Raw genomic sequence first — 21,011 nt, 5'->3', positions numbered from 1 at the left:
TCGGCCCAGGAATTTTACCCATATGTCCATATCCTTGTGCATCAACAAGAAGGTCACAGGATTGTAGGACTTGGCCACCTCTGCGCCTGTCCAAATCTGACATGACCATCTCACTTCTTGATGTTCTGCCACAGATAATTATGGAAGACCAGATGCATATTAGGGGAGGAAAACAGCGTACAAAGTAAACTAGCAAGTACAAGGCTGAAAACCCCAAGGATGATATTCAAACATCACACAGAGAACAATGAGACGTCAAGATGAGATGACAGCTGCGAGAGGTCATCTTCGAGGCAAGAGCTGTGATGAACTGACGAATGCACAGTGACAGATGCCACCCTGACTCTTCAATGCAGAGAGAACACTCTTCAAGACACAGAGAATCAAATAATCATTGCCATTAGACAAAGTACACCCTGTGACATCTCCAGAGCGAAATGAAGTCTAAAAAAATCTGGAAAGCCATCCGTTGGTTAAGCTAAAAAAGAAACCATCAAATGACTTCTGAAGACTTGGTACTTACTTTTAACCCTGTAAACCCTGAATTTGTTTTTAAAACGACTTTTATTGATATACGATATATACGACTTTTATCATATACGAGGTTTATTGAACCTTAAAGGGTTAGTTCACCCAAAAATGAAAATTCTGTCATTAATTACTCACCCTCATGTCGTTGGACACCCGTAAGACCTCCGTTCATATTCGGAACACAAATGAAGATATCTTAGTTGAAAGCTGATGGCTGAGAAAGGCTTCACACAGGCCTCCATTGGCATTCAGTACATTGACACTTCCAAGATCCATGAAAGGCACTTAAAACGTCGTTACAAAGTCTATCTCACCACAGTGGCTCTACAATAATCATACAATGCGACGACAATAGTTTTTGTGCGCAAAAAAAAATCAAAATAACACCTTTATCCAACTTGTTCTCGACTTCCGTGTGTGCCTCCACGACGCATGCGCGAGAATATGACGCAGATCCGGCGTTCGGACATATGACCCAGAAGCGATTTGTTTACGAGCAGAGGAAGACGCGCGTGTCTAAGCTGTTGGATTCTACATTGATCGTGCTTTAGGTATCGGCGTAGTGCTCAAAATGGGGCTTAAGTGTGTATTTCACCGATTCCCGAACACCGGCGCTACGTCATATTCTCGTGCATGCGTCGTGGAGGCACACACGGAAGTCGAGAACAAGTTGGATAAAGGTGTTATTTTGATTTTTTTTTGCGCACAAAAACTATTGTCGTCGCTTTGTATGATTATTGTAGAGCCACTGTGGTGAGATAGACTTTGTAACGACGTTTTAAGTGCCTTTCATGGATCTTGGAAGTGTCAATGTACTGAATGCCAATGGAGGCCTGTGTGAAGCCTTTCTCAGCCATCAGCTTTCAACTAAGATATCTTCATTTGTGTTCCGAATATGAACGGAGGTCTTACGGGTGTCCAACGACATGAGGGTGAGTAATTAATGACAGAATTTTAATTTTTGGGTGAACTAACCCTTTAAGACAAATGTTGTTTTTTTGTTGTTGTTTTAAATCTGATTTTGTGGTTTTTGTAAGTATAAAGTATAAAAATTGTCTTATAAAAAAGGCTAGTCAAGTAAACCTAAGTTGCTTCAGTCCAGAAACTGTTTATCTTGAACTGTTACTAACAATATGTGATTCTTACGTTTACTTTATAAAAATCATTGAAAAATACACATGAACATAATAATTATTAACATAATAATAATTAAGAGGCCTTAGGTCAAATATGAAACGGTAGGCTTTATAAGGTTAAGATATTTAAGGTGCTTCTGCATCCTTCTAAACCTCCAGTTACATTTCTTTAATAGCACAGAAAGAAAGAAAAATATTCAAAATGTCTTTTTGTGTTCCGCAGGCAAAAGGTCAGTCAAACAGTTTTGGAACAATATGAGGGTCAGTGAATGATGACAGAATTTACTTTTTTGGATGAATCTCTAAGCAAATATTGGCTTTAAGCAGAATTGAGAGAGATCAAGGAGAGGTATTACTTGGGACAGGTTTGCCAACAAGATGTAAACAACTGACAATACATGGCAGATGAGACCGCTGTCAATCTGGTCATTGGTCTCATACTCAAACATCCATCCACAAACTTCCATAAACATACTTCAATCCACAAACTATAATAGCCTACACGTCAACAAATTATAATACATGCATGTCAATCATAAATGCTCGTCATTCCACAAATCATACATATTCACATACACTAATACACAGACTATTGATTTCCTTTGTAGATGAATATGACTAGCATCATTTCATCACACACATACACCCCAGGATCTTTCTTGCTGTGTAATATAAGCACAGCAGATGTTCTACTGAACCTGCACCTCTGTGTTTGAATGTGGGGGAGATGCTGACAGCAGCTGCATCTGTTCACTCATCTATTTTGCATGAGAAAACTTGACCACACCAATGGCACAGCTGTTTTATCGTCTTTTTTTATCCATTTTTCTCCATTCATTCTATCCCGAAAAGACCTCCCAGCAGTCTGACACTTCATATACAGTGTTCAGAAATTAACCATCAATTTTCGTCTCCAAGATTTGACAACTTTAAGCTCAACTTCTACAGCGCATCTATGGCAATAATGCAGGGGGTCCACCAATTATTGCTGGAATTAAATCAAAATGTTGTGCAAATACACATGCAAATATGAGTTAAAAACAAAAAGTTTTTTAAAAGGTATAGTTCACTCATCGGTATGACTTTACAGATATTTTGAAAAATTTGATTTTCAAAAAGTATTTTTTTAAATTTGTGTGTGATACATGTGATTTAGGCATTCCCCAAATTTTAGGGACATTTTTTGGTCCCTATGAGCCAGCTTAAAACAGCTAATAAATCATATTAAATTATGTTTTCTGAAAATGTAAAAATGCAGAATTTTACTGTGAGGGTTGTGTTTAGGGGTGGGGTTAAGGGATAAAATATACAGTTTGTGCAGCATAAAAACCATTATGTCTATGAAAAGTCCCCATAAAATATAGCCTGGATGCCAGCCGAACTTAGCCCCGCCCCCAAAACATTTGAGGTCAGGAAGTTCGGTCTGGACTTGATCCGTTGTGGAACAACTATGCTCGAACCAGAGCTGTTCAGACAAATCAAATTGTCAGGGCGGGCTTTATGATGATAGACAGATCCTCAACAGTAACGTAAATCATCCACGTCACCAAAGAGTGCTTGGCTTGAATTTGTTTACTAAACGGAGAACTTGTTCGTATATGCATTCACCTTGACTATTTCTCTCAAAAATGATGATCGTGTTGGTAAGTACTCTGTGTATCCTTAAATTATTTTTACAACACCGGCAAAGGTCGTTTTCACTCATCATATTCTTCTTCTACTTCTTCCAGCATGCGTGCAGTTTTGTTGACAACTATGCGTTGCTCAACATATACGTCACTTACTCCATTGCTCTGATTGATTGTAGATCTATCCAATTGAGTGCAGAGGCATTTTCTTTTTCTGGTTCCCAATGGAGCAGTATCAGACTCATATTCTGACTAGAATCTGAGTAAAACGACATCAGGCTACATAAAACATGGGAACCCAAAAATTTTTGGTCCATTCAAATGAAAGGCAATAGGGTTAAATTTTGTTTTGGACGCCACTAACTTTCACTATGTAGACAAAAACATTTTCAAATAATCTTCTTTTGTGTTCCACTAAAGAATAAATATAACACAGGTTTAAAACAACATGATAGTGGATTTACTACGCTTTTAAGTTAACTTCAAACCAAAGTTAAGAAGGTAATATTCAGCTTCTTTAGTTAAAAAGTGAAAGAAATGTTTCACGGCCTCTTCTTCCACATTAAAATGTATAAAATTAAGTTCAAATGCACATCATAATGATATTCTAATGGCTCCTCTGCAATGTAAACATCAAAACATATGTAAATACAATGATATGGTACTATAGAAATTATTATAGGCCAGGCTTACAATGCAACACCCAATATAATGGGTTTTTTGGACAGCCTCTCTATTCACAAAGTGGTCTTCGGCCTCAAAAAGATACAAGACCCCTGATTTCAACTATTCTTGAACTCAACTATAAAATACTGCATGTAAGTGGTTCTTTTGAACCTCTTTGAGCTGCTAATGGGACCTTATAATATGAATCAGCCGCAGGGATCACTTCAAAGGCAGTGTAAATTTCTATTTAACTCAACTTAGCTCTCTAGCGTCCATCATTCACTCCATGTAATTGCCCACACTGTGTGTATTTTTGTCAGCATTTGTGCATTGTGCCATGGTTTTATTACCGAATGCAGCTGAAGTGAAACTGAAGTACTTCAATAGTATAGGCTGTCAATACCGACATCCATATACACTAACTTCGGTACAGAGAAGAGAAGGAGCCTCAGTGAGCATTGAAGCAGATGTTCCTAGGAGAACATTTCCCACTAAACAAATACACTTCAGTAGTTAACAAGACATGCGGGAGCTCCACGTCAATATGCAGAAAGAAACACTTTTTTACCCATTGTATATTCTCTTCCGCTGCATTTCTTTAGCAAATAGAGCAAACAGAAGAATGGTCTGGTTTCATCCACAGACTTAAAGTGGATCCCTCAGGCATTACACAGGCTTGCCCAGGCATGGCGCCATGTGCCCATCTTAAAAGTGTGCCATATCTCAGTAGGGAGCTCATGATTGAGCAGCAGGATCTCAAGAACATCATCTTAGAGGTGTGAGATTATACGGATGGTTACAGGCAAGCCTATTCCTGACGCTGTTAACCCACACTTCGTCTGCGGGGAGCAGGGTGTATTAATGAAATCAAACGGCATTAACCTCCAGGTGATCTGACAGTGACATGCTCATTGTGATACGTTTTACAAATCATAATAGAAAACAAGGTCAAATTTGCAATCCATCTCTGATGGCATACATGTGGTCCATACATACATTTAATGTGCGCAATAAATACAATAAAGTAATTATGATTCAACTTAGAAAGCAAAATAAAACTGTAATAATGTTTAACTATTCTTTAAAAAATGTTATTATTATTCGTAATATTTAAATGTTTTCTTAATTTATCTCAACTTTGATATACAGTACATCTCTCTTTTAGATTATAAAGGTATTTTTAAGAAATAAACGCTTTTATTCAGCAAAGATGCATGAAATTGTTTAACATTTCCTGTTACAGAAGATTTTTATTTTTAAATAAATGCTGTTCTTTTGAACTTACTATTCATTAAAAAATAAATGTATCATGGTTTCCACAAAAATATTGAGCAGCACAGCTGTTTTCAACATTGATAATAATACAAATATTTCTTGAGCGCCAAATCAGCATATTGTAATGATTAAGTGGCTCCTGAAAATTCAGCTTTGCCATCACAGGAATAAATAATATTTTAAATATGTTAAAGTAGAAAACAGTTATTTTAAATTATAAAAATATTATTTCACAATGTTAATTTGTTGTATTTTCAATCAAATAAACGTAGCCTCTGTAAGCACAAAAAAACATTAATTATTACCATTATTTATTATTATTTAGCACCAACCCCAAACTTTTGAACGGTAGTGTATATAGATTATAAATCTATATAATCTAAGAATGATTAATATTATAGCTCATACTTAGGATAAGGAGTTTGATCCATTGTTTTAAATTGCAAATGCAACTCGCTTTAGATGTAAAATTAAATTTTTAGGGCATTTGCTCATTGCTAAAACAATCCCTGTCAGATGTTACAACAGCGTTCACCTGACATTTTTGCAACGTTTATGGTTTAGATGGTATGTAAAATGAATTTTTGTAAGATGAGAAGAGTTTATTTACAAAGATGATGAAAGTGCTGGTTTACATATATTCAATATACAGATTTTCAATATAGTTACTATATTTCAACTTTATAGTTGGGCAAATTATTCACAGTTCTGAGCCATCATTAGTATGTTAGTTGAGTCATAAGATGTAAACACACCACTCTGTTCACCCTGTAAAACTGCAATAACACCATAAATCCATAAGCAAGGACATTTCTGCCAGTAGCCATTTTGATTCTCCTCATAAATATTAGATACGCCTTTTTAAAGGCTGAAATAGGAAGCCATTGCGTGGCGTCTGACCACCGCAGATTCCATTAAAGCTTTTGCAGGAAAAACATGGACAGCTATAAAACTTTCAATACTTCTCTGAGAGGAGGTGAAGCAGGGACACCTGGATTCCTGATGAATAATTCATGATTGCTGACGGAAGTGCCAGGCGAAAAGAAACTCTTGTACCACAGCTAGATAAAACATATTTAAATGTTATGTGGGAAATGCCATTTAAAAAAAAATCACCGTCAGGGGCAAATTGACAGGGTATTAAAAAATAGTTCAGGAAGAATTGTTTGCCTGCAAAAGTGTATTGTGTCATTGTAATTGAAGGGAAATTATAGCCTAAAAGCCAAAACAAGTGTTGGGATATTCTAATTAACATAAAATAAGCAATCATCTGCAAACACCATTGTGATCTCCAGAGCTTTCACAGGTGTGACATGGCTTAGACAACTTCCTGGATTGATAAATACACAAACTGGTCCATCACTGCTGAAGTTAGGACATCAAAGTGAGTCATATGCATCAAAAGTGTCTATCTATTAGTAGAAGACACCAAATGAGAAGAGTAGAGTGGGTAGTATGGCATAGTGGTTAAAGATGCGGCCCTTTAAGGTACCCAAACAAGCCATTCTACACCCTTCACTGCCACGTCAACTCAAACATAGCATCCACCCTGCCTAAAGTCCGTAAGTGCACCATAAATTGCTTTGAACAAAAGTAACTGCCAAATGGAAACTTACTAAAAGAGTATGTGAAAGTGTTCTTCTCCTAGTTAAAACTGCAGTGTCCTCCATCAGCCCTTGCTTTAAAAGACACGCATTACTTTTTAAATGAGGAATTACATTAAGCTTTCTCAGCAAGTTCATTTAATTAAGTTTCCGATGACAGGATGGTGAAGCAATCTCCACTGAGAATATACTTGCTGTTCAATAACGCCCAAAAGCTGTCAGTGAGGTGGTGCTTATAACCTCTTTTCTGCTAACTTGAATCAGAATACCGAATGGAGTTTTTAAACAATAAAATGCTTTGCTGGCTGCTCATTACGCTCTCAATATTGTGCTTAATAAATGTGATGAATCACTTCAACTGTGCCACATAAATGGTGCGTGACTGAATATAGCCAGGGATTTACAGTTCTTTATGATTCCTCAGCACTCCAGAGAAGGATGAAAAGGACACTCTTTGTCTTAGCTTGAATTTACAGATGTGGGGGGCAGAAACTCGTATCCAAATAAAATATCACAAGAAAATGTTTTTCTTTACTGTGAGATGTTTTTATTTGTAGGTTATTTATTTATTTATAATACTTATTATTATGAAATATTTTTTTTAATTCATTTGCTTATATTTAATGTTAAGGGTTTAGGAAAAACTAACTTTGAATTTTTTTGTTAGTAACTGGATATGCACTGGACATGAATAAAACCACCAACCATGCAGCTTGAACAATAAAATTGATAAAACGGAGAAAAAAAACAACCAACTAACATTGACAGACCTATCTGGGATGGGCATTTCAAGCAAAATTGATATTCGAAGATCGCTGGGAATTATTCGATTTTTATTCGAAAATCGCAACTCCTCCCCCGCATGCACGCATGTATATTATTGTAACATGCTGAAACATATGACTGTAATGTGACATCGCCCCAAGTTACCTGATAAATGCCACAAGTCTACAGCGTGCGCGTGAGACGTTATTCTTCTGTTGTCTCAGGGCGTTTTTACTCTGGCATTTTAGTTCGGAATGGGGCACGGTTAGCATGAAACATTGCTAATGTGAAAGCTTACCTACAGAGCTTGGTGTGCACTGAGGTACCGAACCCGAGAACACACAACCGGAGTTCGGTTGCTCTCGGAGCTGAGCCGTGATTCACGTGAATGTGCAAACAGCACTCGGGTGCGCACTTGTTGTGGAAGAAAGTAACCAGCGCATGCGTTTTAGCCGATTACAATGTCATTAGTTCAATAACATACACGTAAGAGATGATAGTGTTGATGATTTAGCTGAGATACGATCGTGAGAGCGAGCCTGCAGTGTATTCGCGAATAGAGTGCAATCAGGGCAGCAAATTAATGGCAATTCACCGTCTCCTCAAAAGAGTCTGTTTGCAAGCAGCAAAGCCGCCTTCAAGCGACACACATTCGGTAAGCCCAAGTGTCGTTTACTCAGCTGCACATAATAGCACCAAATTAATTGAAAAAAGCCCAATATATTGACCCGCGTTCTGTTTTCTATCACGCCCGTGCACGTTTGTGATGACGTAAGATGAACGCAAACGCACCAGGGTTCAAGTTGAGTGTGAAACCAGACCAACACTGCGGAGGCGGAGGGAACAATCAGACTCGGACCGCAGCAAACGTGTCCAGTATAAAACACCCTGAGAGCTGACTGGCAGCTTTTAGGAGCGTTATTGGCAGCGCCTCTGGTTACATGAACGCGTCAGCACCACATCAGCACCGACAACATGGGGATTTTTTTTGGACGATAATCGCACATACTATTCGATATTCTATAATTAAATAACTAATCGAATATTCGAAAATCGCGACCCATCCCTTTTTTAGCAGGATGTTATGGGAATGGGCTCTTTGACACTATGGAACCATCTAGCAATCATCCAGAACACTAGGGTTAAGTTCTAATTCTAATTCTTTACCGATTACCAGTTTAGATTTTTATTTTTAAAAACGTTTGATATCTTTTTGCAAAACATTCTGTTGCAGCTGATTCCCATGAACAAAAATCAGCTGCCTAAAGAACAACTAACTAATATAAATTTCAAACATTATTTTAGACAAGTATACAGTCATTCATTACACAATAAGAACCAATAAGCAAAGTAGCATAACACAAATAAAATACAACTGAACAAAGTTCAGAAATTTAAATCAATGTAATATAACACTGCATAGGTTTCTTTTTATAAATAAAATGAACATTAATCCTTATTAAAGTTATTCAGTCAAGATCTGTGAGTGATTTTCTTTTTCTTTTGCTCTTTGTTTAACAGTAATGACACAGACGGCAGCAGGTTTATTAGGCTGCTGTCCCTTTAAGACCTAATGCACGGATCACATGCATAATGCACTGTTACACGTGTACTTTCTTTCTCAACTATTTACGTTCACTTAAGACATAATTGACTGTGTTTAAGAGGATATTTTGACATAATTGAGTTCTCTTTTGCATCTTCTTTCGCTTGAACAGACAAATACACACAAAATTAAGTATTTGTGAACTTTGTGTGCTCTGGATGTGCCCAGCACAGAAACAGAAAGCTAGTGTCCAATTGAGTTCTCTTTCACATCATCTTGTGCTTGAATGGTTTAAAACCACATTAAAATGTGCACACCTCCATATACCTTCTCTTTCTCTCTGCCACTTTCCATTACTCTTTCCTCTATGTGCAAGGTTATAAAAACCTAGAGTGTCCTGCTTTGAGTTTGAGTCAGACTAGTCTCAATCCTCATGCATTAGCGCAGATCAGATATTGTCGGTTGTTGCAGCCTCAACTTGAGACATAACAGCAAGTCTTAAAAGCTCAGACACTTTAGAGGTGGAAGAGGGCAAACATTAGGTTCTTTACTTCATTAATTTATGAACTCCTCTACAATTATAAAGTCTAATGTTGCCTTATCTTCACTGCTTGCAACTGTTCAGTCTCAACAGGTGCAGAATAAAGACAAAGACAAAACAACAGCAATGATTCTTTCAATAAAGAACCTCAATGAAGACATCTGACACATGCCAATTGTAAATAAGAAGACACTTACGAAGTTCTCCGACTTTGAGAATCTCACACAGCATCTTCGTCAGTTCAATACTACTGCGCCCGAATGGACACTCGTGTTTATCCTCACGACTGCTGTTCTCCAGTACAATCTGTAACATACACACACACACAATTAAAGGGCAATAATGTCAACATTGTGTCTATTAATCTGTTAAAGCAAAATGCTTTGTAGGAAAATCTAATGAACAGTATGAACTACTTTTCATTTTTGTGTGCAACTTGGTTACCAATGATTGTCCCATTTTCAAAAAAATATGTAATATTTAATACAATTGTTACACCCATGAAATAAACGTGAGTTTTTCCTACATAGAATCACTGTTCTTTCTTTTGGTATATTGTATGTTCAGATATTCATACAACAAAATATTCTGTTGGCCATGAAATTTTTGTGAAAATTATCTAAAATGCTGGCGCTGGCTGGCAACTTTAAGAAACTCTGGCAGGGAAAGAGTTAATATTATAAAAATGATCAAACAAATATTGAATTTTTGGGAAATTCACACTCATCCATTAATCCATAACTACAAACCAACATTTGGTCAGAAAGATGCTATACCCTACTGAGTAATAGGTTAATTTAGGCTAAATTTGCAACCCCTGTCTTGACATTGCAAGACAGATCCTGTGATGACGGGGGGTTTCTTTTAAAGTGTCTTTATATTTGCTAAGTGTTTGGGCATTGGGGTGTATACAGAGTACTGAGTGCATTTTAGTGTTTATCTGGGTATCGCTTGAATTTGTGAACAGTGATGAGCTGCAGAATCACAGCACGCAGTTGCAGAGGCCAGTGAAGTGGAATAGTACAGTTAAAGAGTAATGTGAGGAGACAAGGAATGTCCTCATTCAACACCACTTCACTTTCCTTATTCTATGTCTAAGTCCATGAGTATGAATAGAGGGGTGGATGACGCATTTTAGAGGAGAATAAAAGACAGGGCTCGACAGTGCAAGCATAAGTTATGACTAAATATATGTGTGCAAACTGTAAAATGTATTTAAGAGCAAAAAAAAGTTTTAAAAATCTATTTCATGATAATTACATTCTTAAAAAGTCATAATAAAGTGCCTTAACTTGCATAAACATTGGGGATGGAAAAACAGGAATTGCGATACAGCCTAATGTGGTTATAAAATGTCAAAAGCCTATGATTTCATTAAATAAATATAAAAGCAGTTCGTAATCAACGAATAGGGCCTACTGCACATTCATGCCAATAGACTGCTTATGATGTACTGTTGATTAATAGAGACAATATTAACTTTATGAAGTTTATATAAGTTTATATTGTAATCAGTGGTGGAGGAAGTACTGAATCTCAGAACTTAAGTAAAAGTACAAATAACCAGAAATATATTTACTTTAGTAAAAGTACCACAATGACAACCCTAGTTAAGTTAAAAAGTACCTGGTTTTAAATGTACTTTAAGTATTAAAAGTAAAAGTACTTGCATAATTTATTCTGTCCATATTCTAGTAAAAAACTAGCCTGGGAAAACCCAGACAACTTCCGGCAAATTTAGATTTGCTCTGAGAATGGTCTGGTTTTAACCAGGCTAGTAAAAAACAGTACTTTTTTATTTATTTATTTAAACAGTATGGCCTGTGGCATTTTAATTAAGTTAGTTTTGGGTTAATTTAATTGTGCTTACCATCTGTAGCCCAGTTTACATTCTGACTAACAATTCTGGTTGTTATCTATCAGGGTGGTGATCTGCAGAGTTAAATATCAATATTATGAAGCAATTTTCTCACCAGTGTTCAATCAGCTTTGACGTATTTAAATCTGCATATTTTTACCTTTTATAAAGGGCATTTTTTCCCTAATCTTATTAAATATAGGATATGCTTCAGCTTTCCTTTTATATTTTTTTAATTTGATCAATAAATTAAATTAGAATAAGACACTATAGGGCTGTTACCAATCAAATTAAATAATTTAAACTGAAAAATTACAACTACTTTTTTTAATACAAATAAGAAATGTTGGAAAGAATGTTTAAACATGAAACTAAACTGCCAGTAGGTGGCGGCAGATGACCGTCTGAATGAGTGAGTCATTGAGTCGATTGGTTCAAGCGGCTGATTCGTTCAGGAATGAGGCAGTCGTTTACGAAGGCCGTGTCCTAAATGGCACCACACTTTCACGACGTAATGGCGCTTTGACTGCCGGGAAGAAGTCCGCTGCCTAACCGGCACCAGTGCGGACTCGGCAGAAGTGTGCATCGAGGGCGCATATCGACCTCAAAGGGGCCGCTTGCGAGCACCCTTCTGAGCCCTAAAATGACAAATAGGACACCCTGCGGTCTCGTGGACTTAACGGACATGCGCACGCTGTGGCCATTTTAAGTCCACAAGACCGAAAGTGCACATGAAGTGTGCCATTTGGGACAGGGCCGAATAGGTCATTGAATCTTTGATTCAACCGATTCATTCAAAATGCTGAAACACACTGTTGCTGTGAGATGCGCTGTGGTTCTACTGTGATCTTTGTTTGGAACTATTTTCGCTGCTTAAATAGAACAAAAACTGTCAATATTGCATCTAAAATGTAAGTGACTTTTTGTTAATTAATTTTTTAATGGAACTGTCAGTGTCAAATGAAATTAGTGTCACATTTTCGGTCGTGATGGTAGGCTATTCAAGAAAACAGCACTCTTGGTCGTTTGATGTTTTTAACGGTATTATATGTTATAAATATAAAAACTCCACATTACTGCAGTATGTGACTGAGTTTCTCTGTGTGAGCAGCGCTGACTTTTTTCCATTTCTTCTCATTACCGTCAGTTCATTACATTATATATTATTCTGGACAAGAGGACAAGCGCTAATGTCGAGCCCTGAAACTGATCAGAAAATATAATGAAAATGTAACGGAACGTTGTAGAAATGTAGTGGAGTAGAAAGTATAATAATTGCTGCAAAATGTAACAAAGTAAAATCAAAAGTATGGACTATTGATTATACTCAAGTAAAGTACAGATACGTGAAAAATGAAGTACAAATACTTTGTTTCTTTATTTAAGTATGTAACATTGCACCACTGAATATGTTGTAGATTGTTGCAAGAGTGCATATTTGATCTCCCTCATCATTCTGAATGAGCAGCCAGCAATAGTAAAGCATAGACCTTGCAAAATAACCTGGTGTATTTCAGGCTTGTTTATAATTAAAAGTCCTGCATTATTCATAACATTTGTTTATTTTTTTCCTGATTAATATTGGCATGCTGATTACTAAATGAACTGTATTATTATTTGTATATAAATCAAATAATTTTGCTTGTATGTCTCCTTGTATCCCTTTATTTGATAAATTTTCATTGCAGTTCATTTTAATGCGCTCTTACATTTTTCTGCTTAAAAGCTTATGTGCTCCTTGGGAAAAAAGTAAGCGTCATGGAATTTTTTCTTTTTTTTTTAGCAGACGCAGAAGAATCAGATAAGTCATTAAAAGTTCACTCTGTTCCATTTCTCTTCCACAAACTGTAAAATAAATGAGATTAAAAAGGAAGATAAATAAACCAAATGGATGGTAGTATAATGGATTTAAAGTTGCGATGAAACGGATCATTAACAACACATTTTTTGTCATCTTTGTGAAGTACATCCAAGTGAAACTTGGAACATTTTTAACATTTTTTGAAACATTTTTAATTAACATTATGAGGTCAAAAAACGATACATGTGGATGAATTGTTCATGAAACGATCTATAATATGCATCTACAAGACAGATGGTGAATTTCCATTTCGTGCCAACTGTAATATGACCTTCATGTAAATGCATGAATCAGGTCTGCAGGGGTGAGGTAACACTTGGCTTTAGAGGTGATAATTGAGCACTAGTCAGTTTATAAATAGAACATTAGAAAACAAATTAAAAATAAATATGCGTTTAAAATGAGCGTTTTCTCGTTTCCTCACTTATGCAAAGTGAGCGTGTCTTACCCTGATATAAGCATCCTGATGGTGCCTGGCGAAATAGAGCATGTTATCCAGAGCCAGCATCCCAGGAGGAATCTGAGTGAAGTCCACCGCAGGATTCACATGATTCTACACAAACACAAACACACACAAACACAAGCATGATCGAGAGAAAAAACACACACTCCAGCCGTGACTCCATGACTCGCATCGTAATCACGCCGAGAGGCTCGTATTGCATTTTGAGTAGTTGAGTCGAGATAAGACAAGTGTTAAATTGGTTCCACTGCTCGAACTGCTGAACGAGTCTGTGATTCAGAAACAGGCCTGTATATCCCCGGTAGATGACAAAGACCCAGCAAGCTCTCTGCAAATGCTACAACTGCGATATCGGCTCCCTCTGCTCGACCGTCTACTTCAAACTAATCGGCGCTTTTCAGAAAATATGAGATGGTTGGCTTTGAGGATGAGGGCTCTGTGGCTGCCCGACTGGATTTAGGGTTGCCAATTATGCTGTGTTTGAAAGTTCTTGCTTTTGGATGGACCCTGGTGAGTCTGAGGCGCTGAATAGAGGAACCACAGAGTCAAAACATGGTTGATTACTCAGACAGAGGAAAAAAAGAAAGCGAGACAGAGGGCATGTTTGGAAGGGCATACTACTAACTTAGTACATTTGCAGCTTGGAGTAGGAGTACGGTGCAAAAAATGCTGTGCATGAAATAAATAAGCAGTATGTAACCAGAATTAAAAATCTGTATCCCACAATGCAATATGCTCAACCTGACTTTACATTTCAAATGAACCACAAGTAATAACAATATTTTTTTTTGGTATTAACAATTAGTTAATAGCATGCTAAATGAAGCAATACGAATAGCTAATACCAAAATTATAATTTACAGATTTTAAAAGAAGTCTCCTCTGCTCACCAAGACTCTATTTATTTGATCAAAAGTATAGTAAAAACATTAATATTGTGAAATTTAAAATAAATGTGTCATACTTTCAATTTTCGTTCAAACTTTCAGCATCATTACTCTAGGCTTTAATATCACATGATCCTTCAGAAATCATTCTAATAGGCTGATTTGGTACTCAAGAAACATTTCTCATTATTGTATTATTAAACTTATTGTATTCTGACACCTTTCCATTAGAACCAGCATTAACTTCTTGAGCAATTTGAAACAGTAGCTTGTCTGTTTGATCGGACCACACGGGCCAGTCTTCGCTCCCCACGTGCATCAATGAGCCTTGGCCGCCCATGACCCTGTCGCCGGTTCACCACTGTTCCTTCCTTGGACCACTTTTGATAGATACTGACCACTGCAGACCGGGAACACTCCACAAGAGCTGCAGTTTTGGAGATGCTCTGACCCAGTCGTCTAGCCATCACAATTTGGCCCTTATCAAACTTGCTCAAAACCTTACACTTGCCCACTTTTCCTGCTTCTAACACATCAACTTTGAGGACAAAATGTTCACTTGCTGCCTAATATATCCCACCCACTAACAGGTGACATGATGAAGAGATAACAAGAGTTATTCACTTCACTTGGTCATAATGTTATGCCTGATTGGTGTACACTGTCCAGCCCAAAAAAAAAAAATTGCTGTTTGGATTTAAATAGGCAAATGCTTAAGATGCGTTGAAAAAACTTTGTGATGTTATTTCCATCAAGAGATGCATCAATTTTTCATCATTCATGCTCCATTCTTTCACAATTTGAGCCTGATGAAACTTGACATTGTCATCCTGGAATATGGCCATGGTGTGTCTTCTTACATGAAAAGCTACACACTCCAACAATTAGGGTTAGAAGAACTGTTGCTAAACCTACACTGAAGAAAATTATAAACGCAACACTTTTGTTTTTGCCCCCATTTTTCATGAGCTGAACTCAAAAATCTAAGACTTTTTCTTTGTAAACAAAAGGCCTATTTCTCTCAAATATTGTACACAAATCTGTCTAAATCTGTGTTAGTGAGCACTTCTCCTTTGCCGAGATAATCCATCCACCTCACAGGTGTGGCATATCAAGATGCTGATTAGACAGCATGATTATTGCACAGGTGTGCCTTAGGCTGGCCACAATAAAAGTGTTGCGTTTATAATTTTGTTTAGTGTATAACATGTTAGAAACATAATAAATCAAAGCAACAATAATCCAATCATATTATTTGCCTATTTAAATCTAAACAGCGACTGGGGTATGCAAAACGTTAATATTCCATTCTGAACACAGTCAACCAGAGACAAAGTCCACTGGCAGCGCACAGTACTTAAAAACACGTCTGTGGCGAGGGCACTGGAGACCAATTTCCCATCCATCAACGTGACAGTGCCCTGGGAGAGTTGGAACACAGCCCTCATTAGCAACACTGTTGTCTTAACACATTCTGCACAGCTCCCTAACAGCAAACTCCATGCTTCGCCTAAAACACTGTAAAAATTATATCTAGACCCTCAGAGCTAGCTGTCATTTGACATTGGTGGCAAGGGAAACGTGTGTGTGTGTGTGTGTGATCTGAGGGTGTGTTAACACTACTGGAGGAGTTTAGGTCTTATCTTCAGACAGCACACGGCACTGTGAAAGGGGTCTTAGTGAACCTCAGAAGCTCACAGGGGCTTAGGAGCACATGTCAACTTCAGTCTTGCCCCCTTCAGGCTACTGACCACAATGTGCTTCTGAACATGGGCCTTTCTTGTTTCTACTCCTCTTCACACCTACCTTGGCCTCTCTTTCTCTCTCTTTCCTGCTGCTTTCATGTTCTCAAGCTGATACCAGGTTAAAAGTATAGTAGGCTCATCTTCACATTTATTTATATATAAATATGAATAATAATAATAATAATAATAATAATAATAATAATAATAATGTGTATTTTTTATAAATATATTTATATTTTTAAAAAATTGATTCTTTTCACCCTTTTGATTATATTTGACCAACAGTGGGTTGCTAAAGACCAAAATAGAAAATGCTTCTTTTTTATTTTTTTTATTAAATGATTTTTATATAACAAATAATATTTTCAGGATTAAAATCTGAGTGAAAAACTAGCACACACAAATAATAATAATAATAATAATAATAATAATGAAAATAATAAAAATAATAATCTGAATATTTGCCAACAAAATAATAATAAATATATGTCATTCCTATTGCCCAGCCCTTGATGTTGCTGCTTGAAACCTGTCTGACAAACTTGCATGAGAAAAAAATATAGTGTCAAAATATGACAGATTGACTGGCGGCACATGTCTGTCATCTGGGCATGTCTGATGAGGTGACCTGTTTGATGTGCAAAGAAGAGAGTGCTGGATATTTTGTTACAGTGAAATGTGTCAAACAAATTTGACAAAAGAGCTCTGAATGCTCTGAGCTTAGCCGAGCCTCAATGGATTCAGACAATGCTTTGAACTATGTAATTATAGTGATATTTTTGGGGGACAAACAGCTTTAGCAAAACAATTCCGGGTCATTGTTCATGAATTTCCTCATGCAGCTATATGATTGATGCTTTATTCAATTTTTGGAGTTTGCACCTAAATGAGACTATCTCACTTGCACCCACATACTGAAATTTATCTTCACCACTGATTCTGAGTTTATTAAATGAGCGAGCACTACTATGAAAAACATTTAGATTTTTTTTCCAGTACTCTCAATGTTTCCATCCACCTATTTTTATGTGCATTTTGGGATATCGCATTTTAAAAAACGCTGTATGGAAACGGCAAAATGCACACATTCTAAAAACACATGTAAAAACGTATGTGCTCAACTGAATCAGATAAACTTTTTATCCAATAAGAAAACATGCGCTAAACTACGATGGAAACGTTTACTGAATAAATTCCTTGACGCACTTAAAAAAAAGACATCACTGGACCAACCAGCAGACCGATCTGGTCTGAAATGCCTGAGCAAAGTCTATCGTCAAAGTGGTTCCGTATAATAACCTCCCTTATTTTATTCTTACACGACTGCATTCCCAAACAGCAGGCATCCGCCTCAGAAAGCAAGATAATGTGTTTATTGCGTTGCATCTGTGCGCTCTGAAGCACAAGTCATTTATTATATACAAAATTATTATATACAAAATTATTATATACAGTGGCTTTTCCTACTGCAGCAACTTCCATTTTTCTTAGTGATATTCTTAGGAAACAGTGCTTTATTCACGGTAACACTTTAGTTTAGGGTCCAATTCTCACTATTAACTAGTTGCTTATTAGGGGTGTAACGGTACACAAAACTGACGGTTCGGTACGTACCTCAGTTTTGAAGTCACGGTACGGTACGGGTTCGGTACAGCAGTTTTACTAAAAAAATGTATTATTTATTTTTATTGGTTTACTGAAGAAAAAAAAAGTGTCTGTCCTTAAATTAATTAAATTATAACAAAGTTTATTGAAGATATTGCTGTAAACTATATAGGGAGCCCTTACTTGCACATTAATATTAAAGGTTAACAACAGAGTTTAAACGATTAGCCTAACTTCAGATGCTATTTATTTTTAGGTATAATAATCAACACTCAAATAACATTGTATGCAAACATGTAAACTTCACATTAGGCAGTTTTTGCAATAACTTCTAAATATAATTATAAAATAGTTTTTCCTCCAATTTATTGCCTACATGAAATAATCAAGACATCACTAACAGGTTAAGTAGAATATAATGAATACATAGACTAAGATAGTAGATATATGTAGCGAAAGAGTTGATTTCTCTAGTGAATACAATTCTGTGGACACTGAATGACTGCCTGAGGTAAATGTGATGCTACGTGACATTGTTTAGTTTACAAGCTGTTATATTGAAGTCTTTCCATCGTTGAAACACTGATTGAGCGATTACACCACATATGATACGTGACAGTAAGTTGAAATGTATCCTCAACATACCTTCAGCTGTTCATTCATGTTTATTCTTTAGGAAGAGATGATCGATCGCAATCACAGATGATCGCGCCGCTTGAACTGTGATCATTAATCAGTCACGCCACATTAAAAAGTGTCAAAACGGCATTTATCGTTTGAATTTTGTGATAAAATGGACTGAATACTTAATATGTTCGTGTGGGAACTCAGATTGAAGTGTGTTCCGCGCTTAAAACAAGCCTACTGTTAACTGTTAAAGATTGCATTCGGAAACCGTTCAGTACACGCGTGCACCGAATCGAAAGCCCCATACCAAAATGGTCCGGTACAAATATGTGTACCGTTACACTCCTATTGCTTATTAGCATGTATATTACTGGGATATTGGCTGTTTATTTGTGCTTATAAAGCACATAATAATTAATAATTAATGCCTTATTCTGCATGACCATATTCTACATCCCTTAATCTACCCAATACCTAAACTTAACAACAACCTTTCTAACTATTAATTAGTAGTAATTAGGAGTTCAATGAGGCAAATGTCATACTTAGTTAGTTAATAGTGAGAATTGGAAGTCTAAAGTGTGACCTTATTCACAAATGCTTTATGCGATATTCCAATTTTTCAACTTTGGACAGAAACATAGCTAATGTAATGTATGAAAACTTACGATGAAGCCCAGTTTTTTGTAGTCTCGTGTGTACATGGACTTGCGCTTCTCAATGCTGCCGCTGTTGTTGGACTCGCACTCGACGTCAAAAGCAATCCTGCGCAGCTCGAAGATGATGTCCCTCTGAGCCTTCACAAACACAGGAATGAAATCATATTATTGCACAGCTCTCTGCAATACTTGATTCTGATTGTTCAATTTTGTCGTCAAACATAGTTACATTATATAATGACTACTAAATGCTACAATAGAACTACTGATAAGTTACATGTTTCTCCTATCACTCTGGTCTCTTTCTTTCTCAACACAATAAAATAATTGAAACTCATGTCAATATATAATGTCCATTTATTTATTTGGGAGGCAGTTGTAAAATAAGCAGGACTGAACATTGTCTACAACTGTTCAGTGATAGAGTTTCACCTGGTCTTGAGGGTCCATCTTCGTCATCATGCGGTCCTCCAAAAGGTTAAAGGTCAAGACTTGTAGCACATATAGCTGGTGTGCCATCTCATCATTTATGGGTTTGTTACTCCTGATCACATTCTGACAAATGAGAAAGAGAATGTTAGACAGAGATTGAGAACGTTTGACTGCTGTGGAGAGGGTATCATGACAGTCATTTATGATTAGGGTTAATATATTATTAATATTACTGCTAATACTACCTGAGAAGCATCATTTTAAAATTCCCTGATATTTACAGTATGTTTTTTTGCATCAATTACATAAAACAGAACCAGAGAGAGAGGTTTATGTTCAGATTGGCATACTGCCATATTACTCATACTATTTTTGTAGTATGTATACTGTGCACTTACACTGAGGATGATTGAGCGCAGCTGCTTCTGTGCTAGAATGTGAGCCATCTCCTACAATCAAACAAAACACTGAGTCACCTTAAATCTCACACACTCATACACATTCACACAAACACATACACACACACCTTCAACAACCTCCTTAAAAGGTATAGCTCAACAAAACATACGAAACAGCTCAGTCAAATACACCCTATTGCCAAAAGTATTGGGAACACCCCTCCAAATCATTGAATTCAGGTGTTCCAATCACTTCCATAGCCAAATGTGTATAAAAATCAAGCACCTAGGCATGCAGACTGCTTCTACAAACATTTGTAAAAGAATGGGTCGCTCTCAGGAGCTCAGTGAATTCAAGCAGGGTACCGTGATAGGTTGCCATATGTGCAATAAATCCATTCGTAAAATTTCCTCACTACTAAATATTTGTCGGTCAACTCTTAGTGGTATTAAAACAAATGTGGAAGCAATTGGAAACAACAGCAACTCAGCCACAAAGCGGTAGACCTCCAAACTTCGTGTGGCCTTCAGATTAGCTCAAGAACAGTGCGTAGGTGTAAAGCACGCCGCCACTGGACTCTAGGGCAGTGGAGATGTGTTCTCTGGAGTGACGAATCATGCTTCTCTGTCTGGCAATCCGATGGACGAGTCCAGGAGAACGGTACTTGCCTGACTGCATTGGGCAAGTGTAAAGTTTGGTGGAAGGGGGATTATGGTGTGGGGTTGTTTTTCAGGGGTTGGGCTTGGCTCCTTAATCAAGTGAAAGGAACTCTTAATGCTTCAG

General features: G+C 36.9%; 1 protein-coding gene across 9 annotated transcripts in view; it reads right to left on the bottom strand.

The window, feature by feature from the left end:
- Positions 1-21,011, bottom strand: part of elmo1 (engulfment and cell motility 1 (ced-12 homolog, C. elegans)) — a 129,858-nt gene that overhangs the window by 34,408 nt on the left and 74,439 nt on the right. For all 9 annotated transcript variants that reach the window (XM_079830273.1, XM_079830276.1, XM_079830274.1 and 6 more), the window contains 5 exons: positions 20,228-20,278; positions 19,830-19,952; positions 19,407-19,535; positions 13,860-13,964; positions 9,890-9,998 (listed from right to left, as the gene is read on the bottom strand). In XM_079830273.1, coding sequence (XP_079686399.1) covers positions 9,890-9,998; positions 13,860-13,964; positions 19,407-19,535; positions 19,830-19,952; positions 20,228-20,278 — 517 coding nt within the window. The remainder of the gene's footprint in view (positions 1-9,889; positions 9,999-13,859; positions 13,965-19,406; positions 19,536-19,829; positions 19,953-20,227; positions 20,279-21,011) is intronic.

The sequence above is a fragment of the Gobio gobio genome (genome assembly GCF_949357685.1).
Source record: "Gobio gobio genome assembly, chromosome: 11".
In the NCBI taxonomy this organism is placed as follows: domain Eukaryota; kingdom Metazoa; phylum Chordata; class Actinopteri; order Cypriniformes; family Gobionidae; genus Gobio; species Gobio gobio.
The sequence above is the reverse complement of the archived record's forward strand: the minus strand, read 5'-3'. Positions and strand labels throughout refer to the sequence as shown.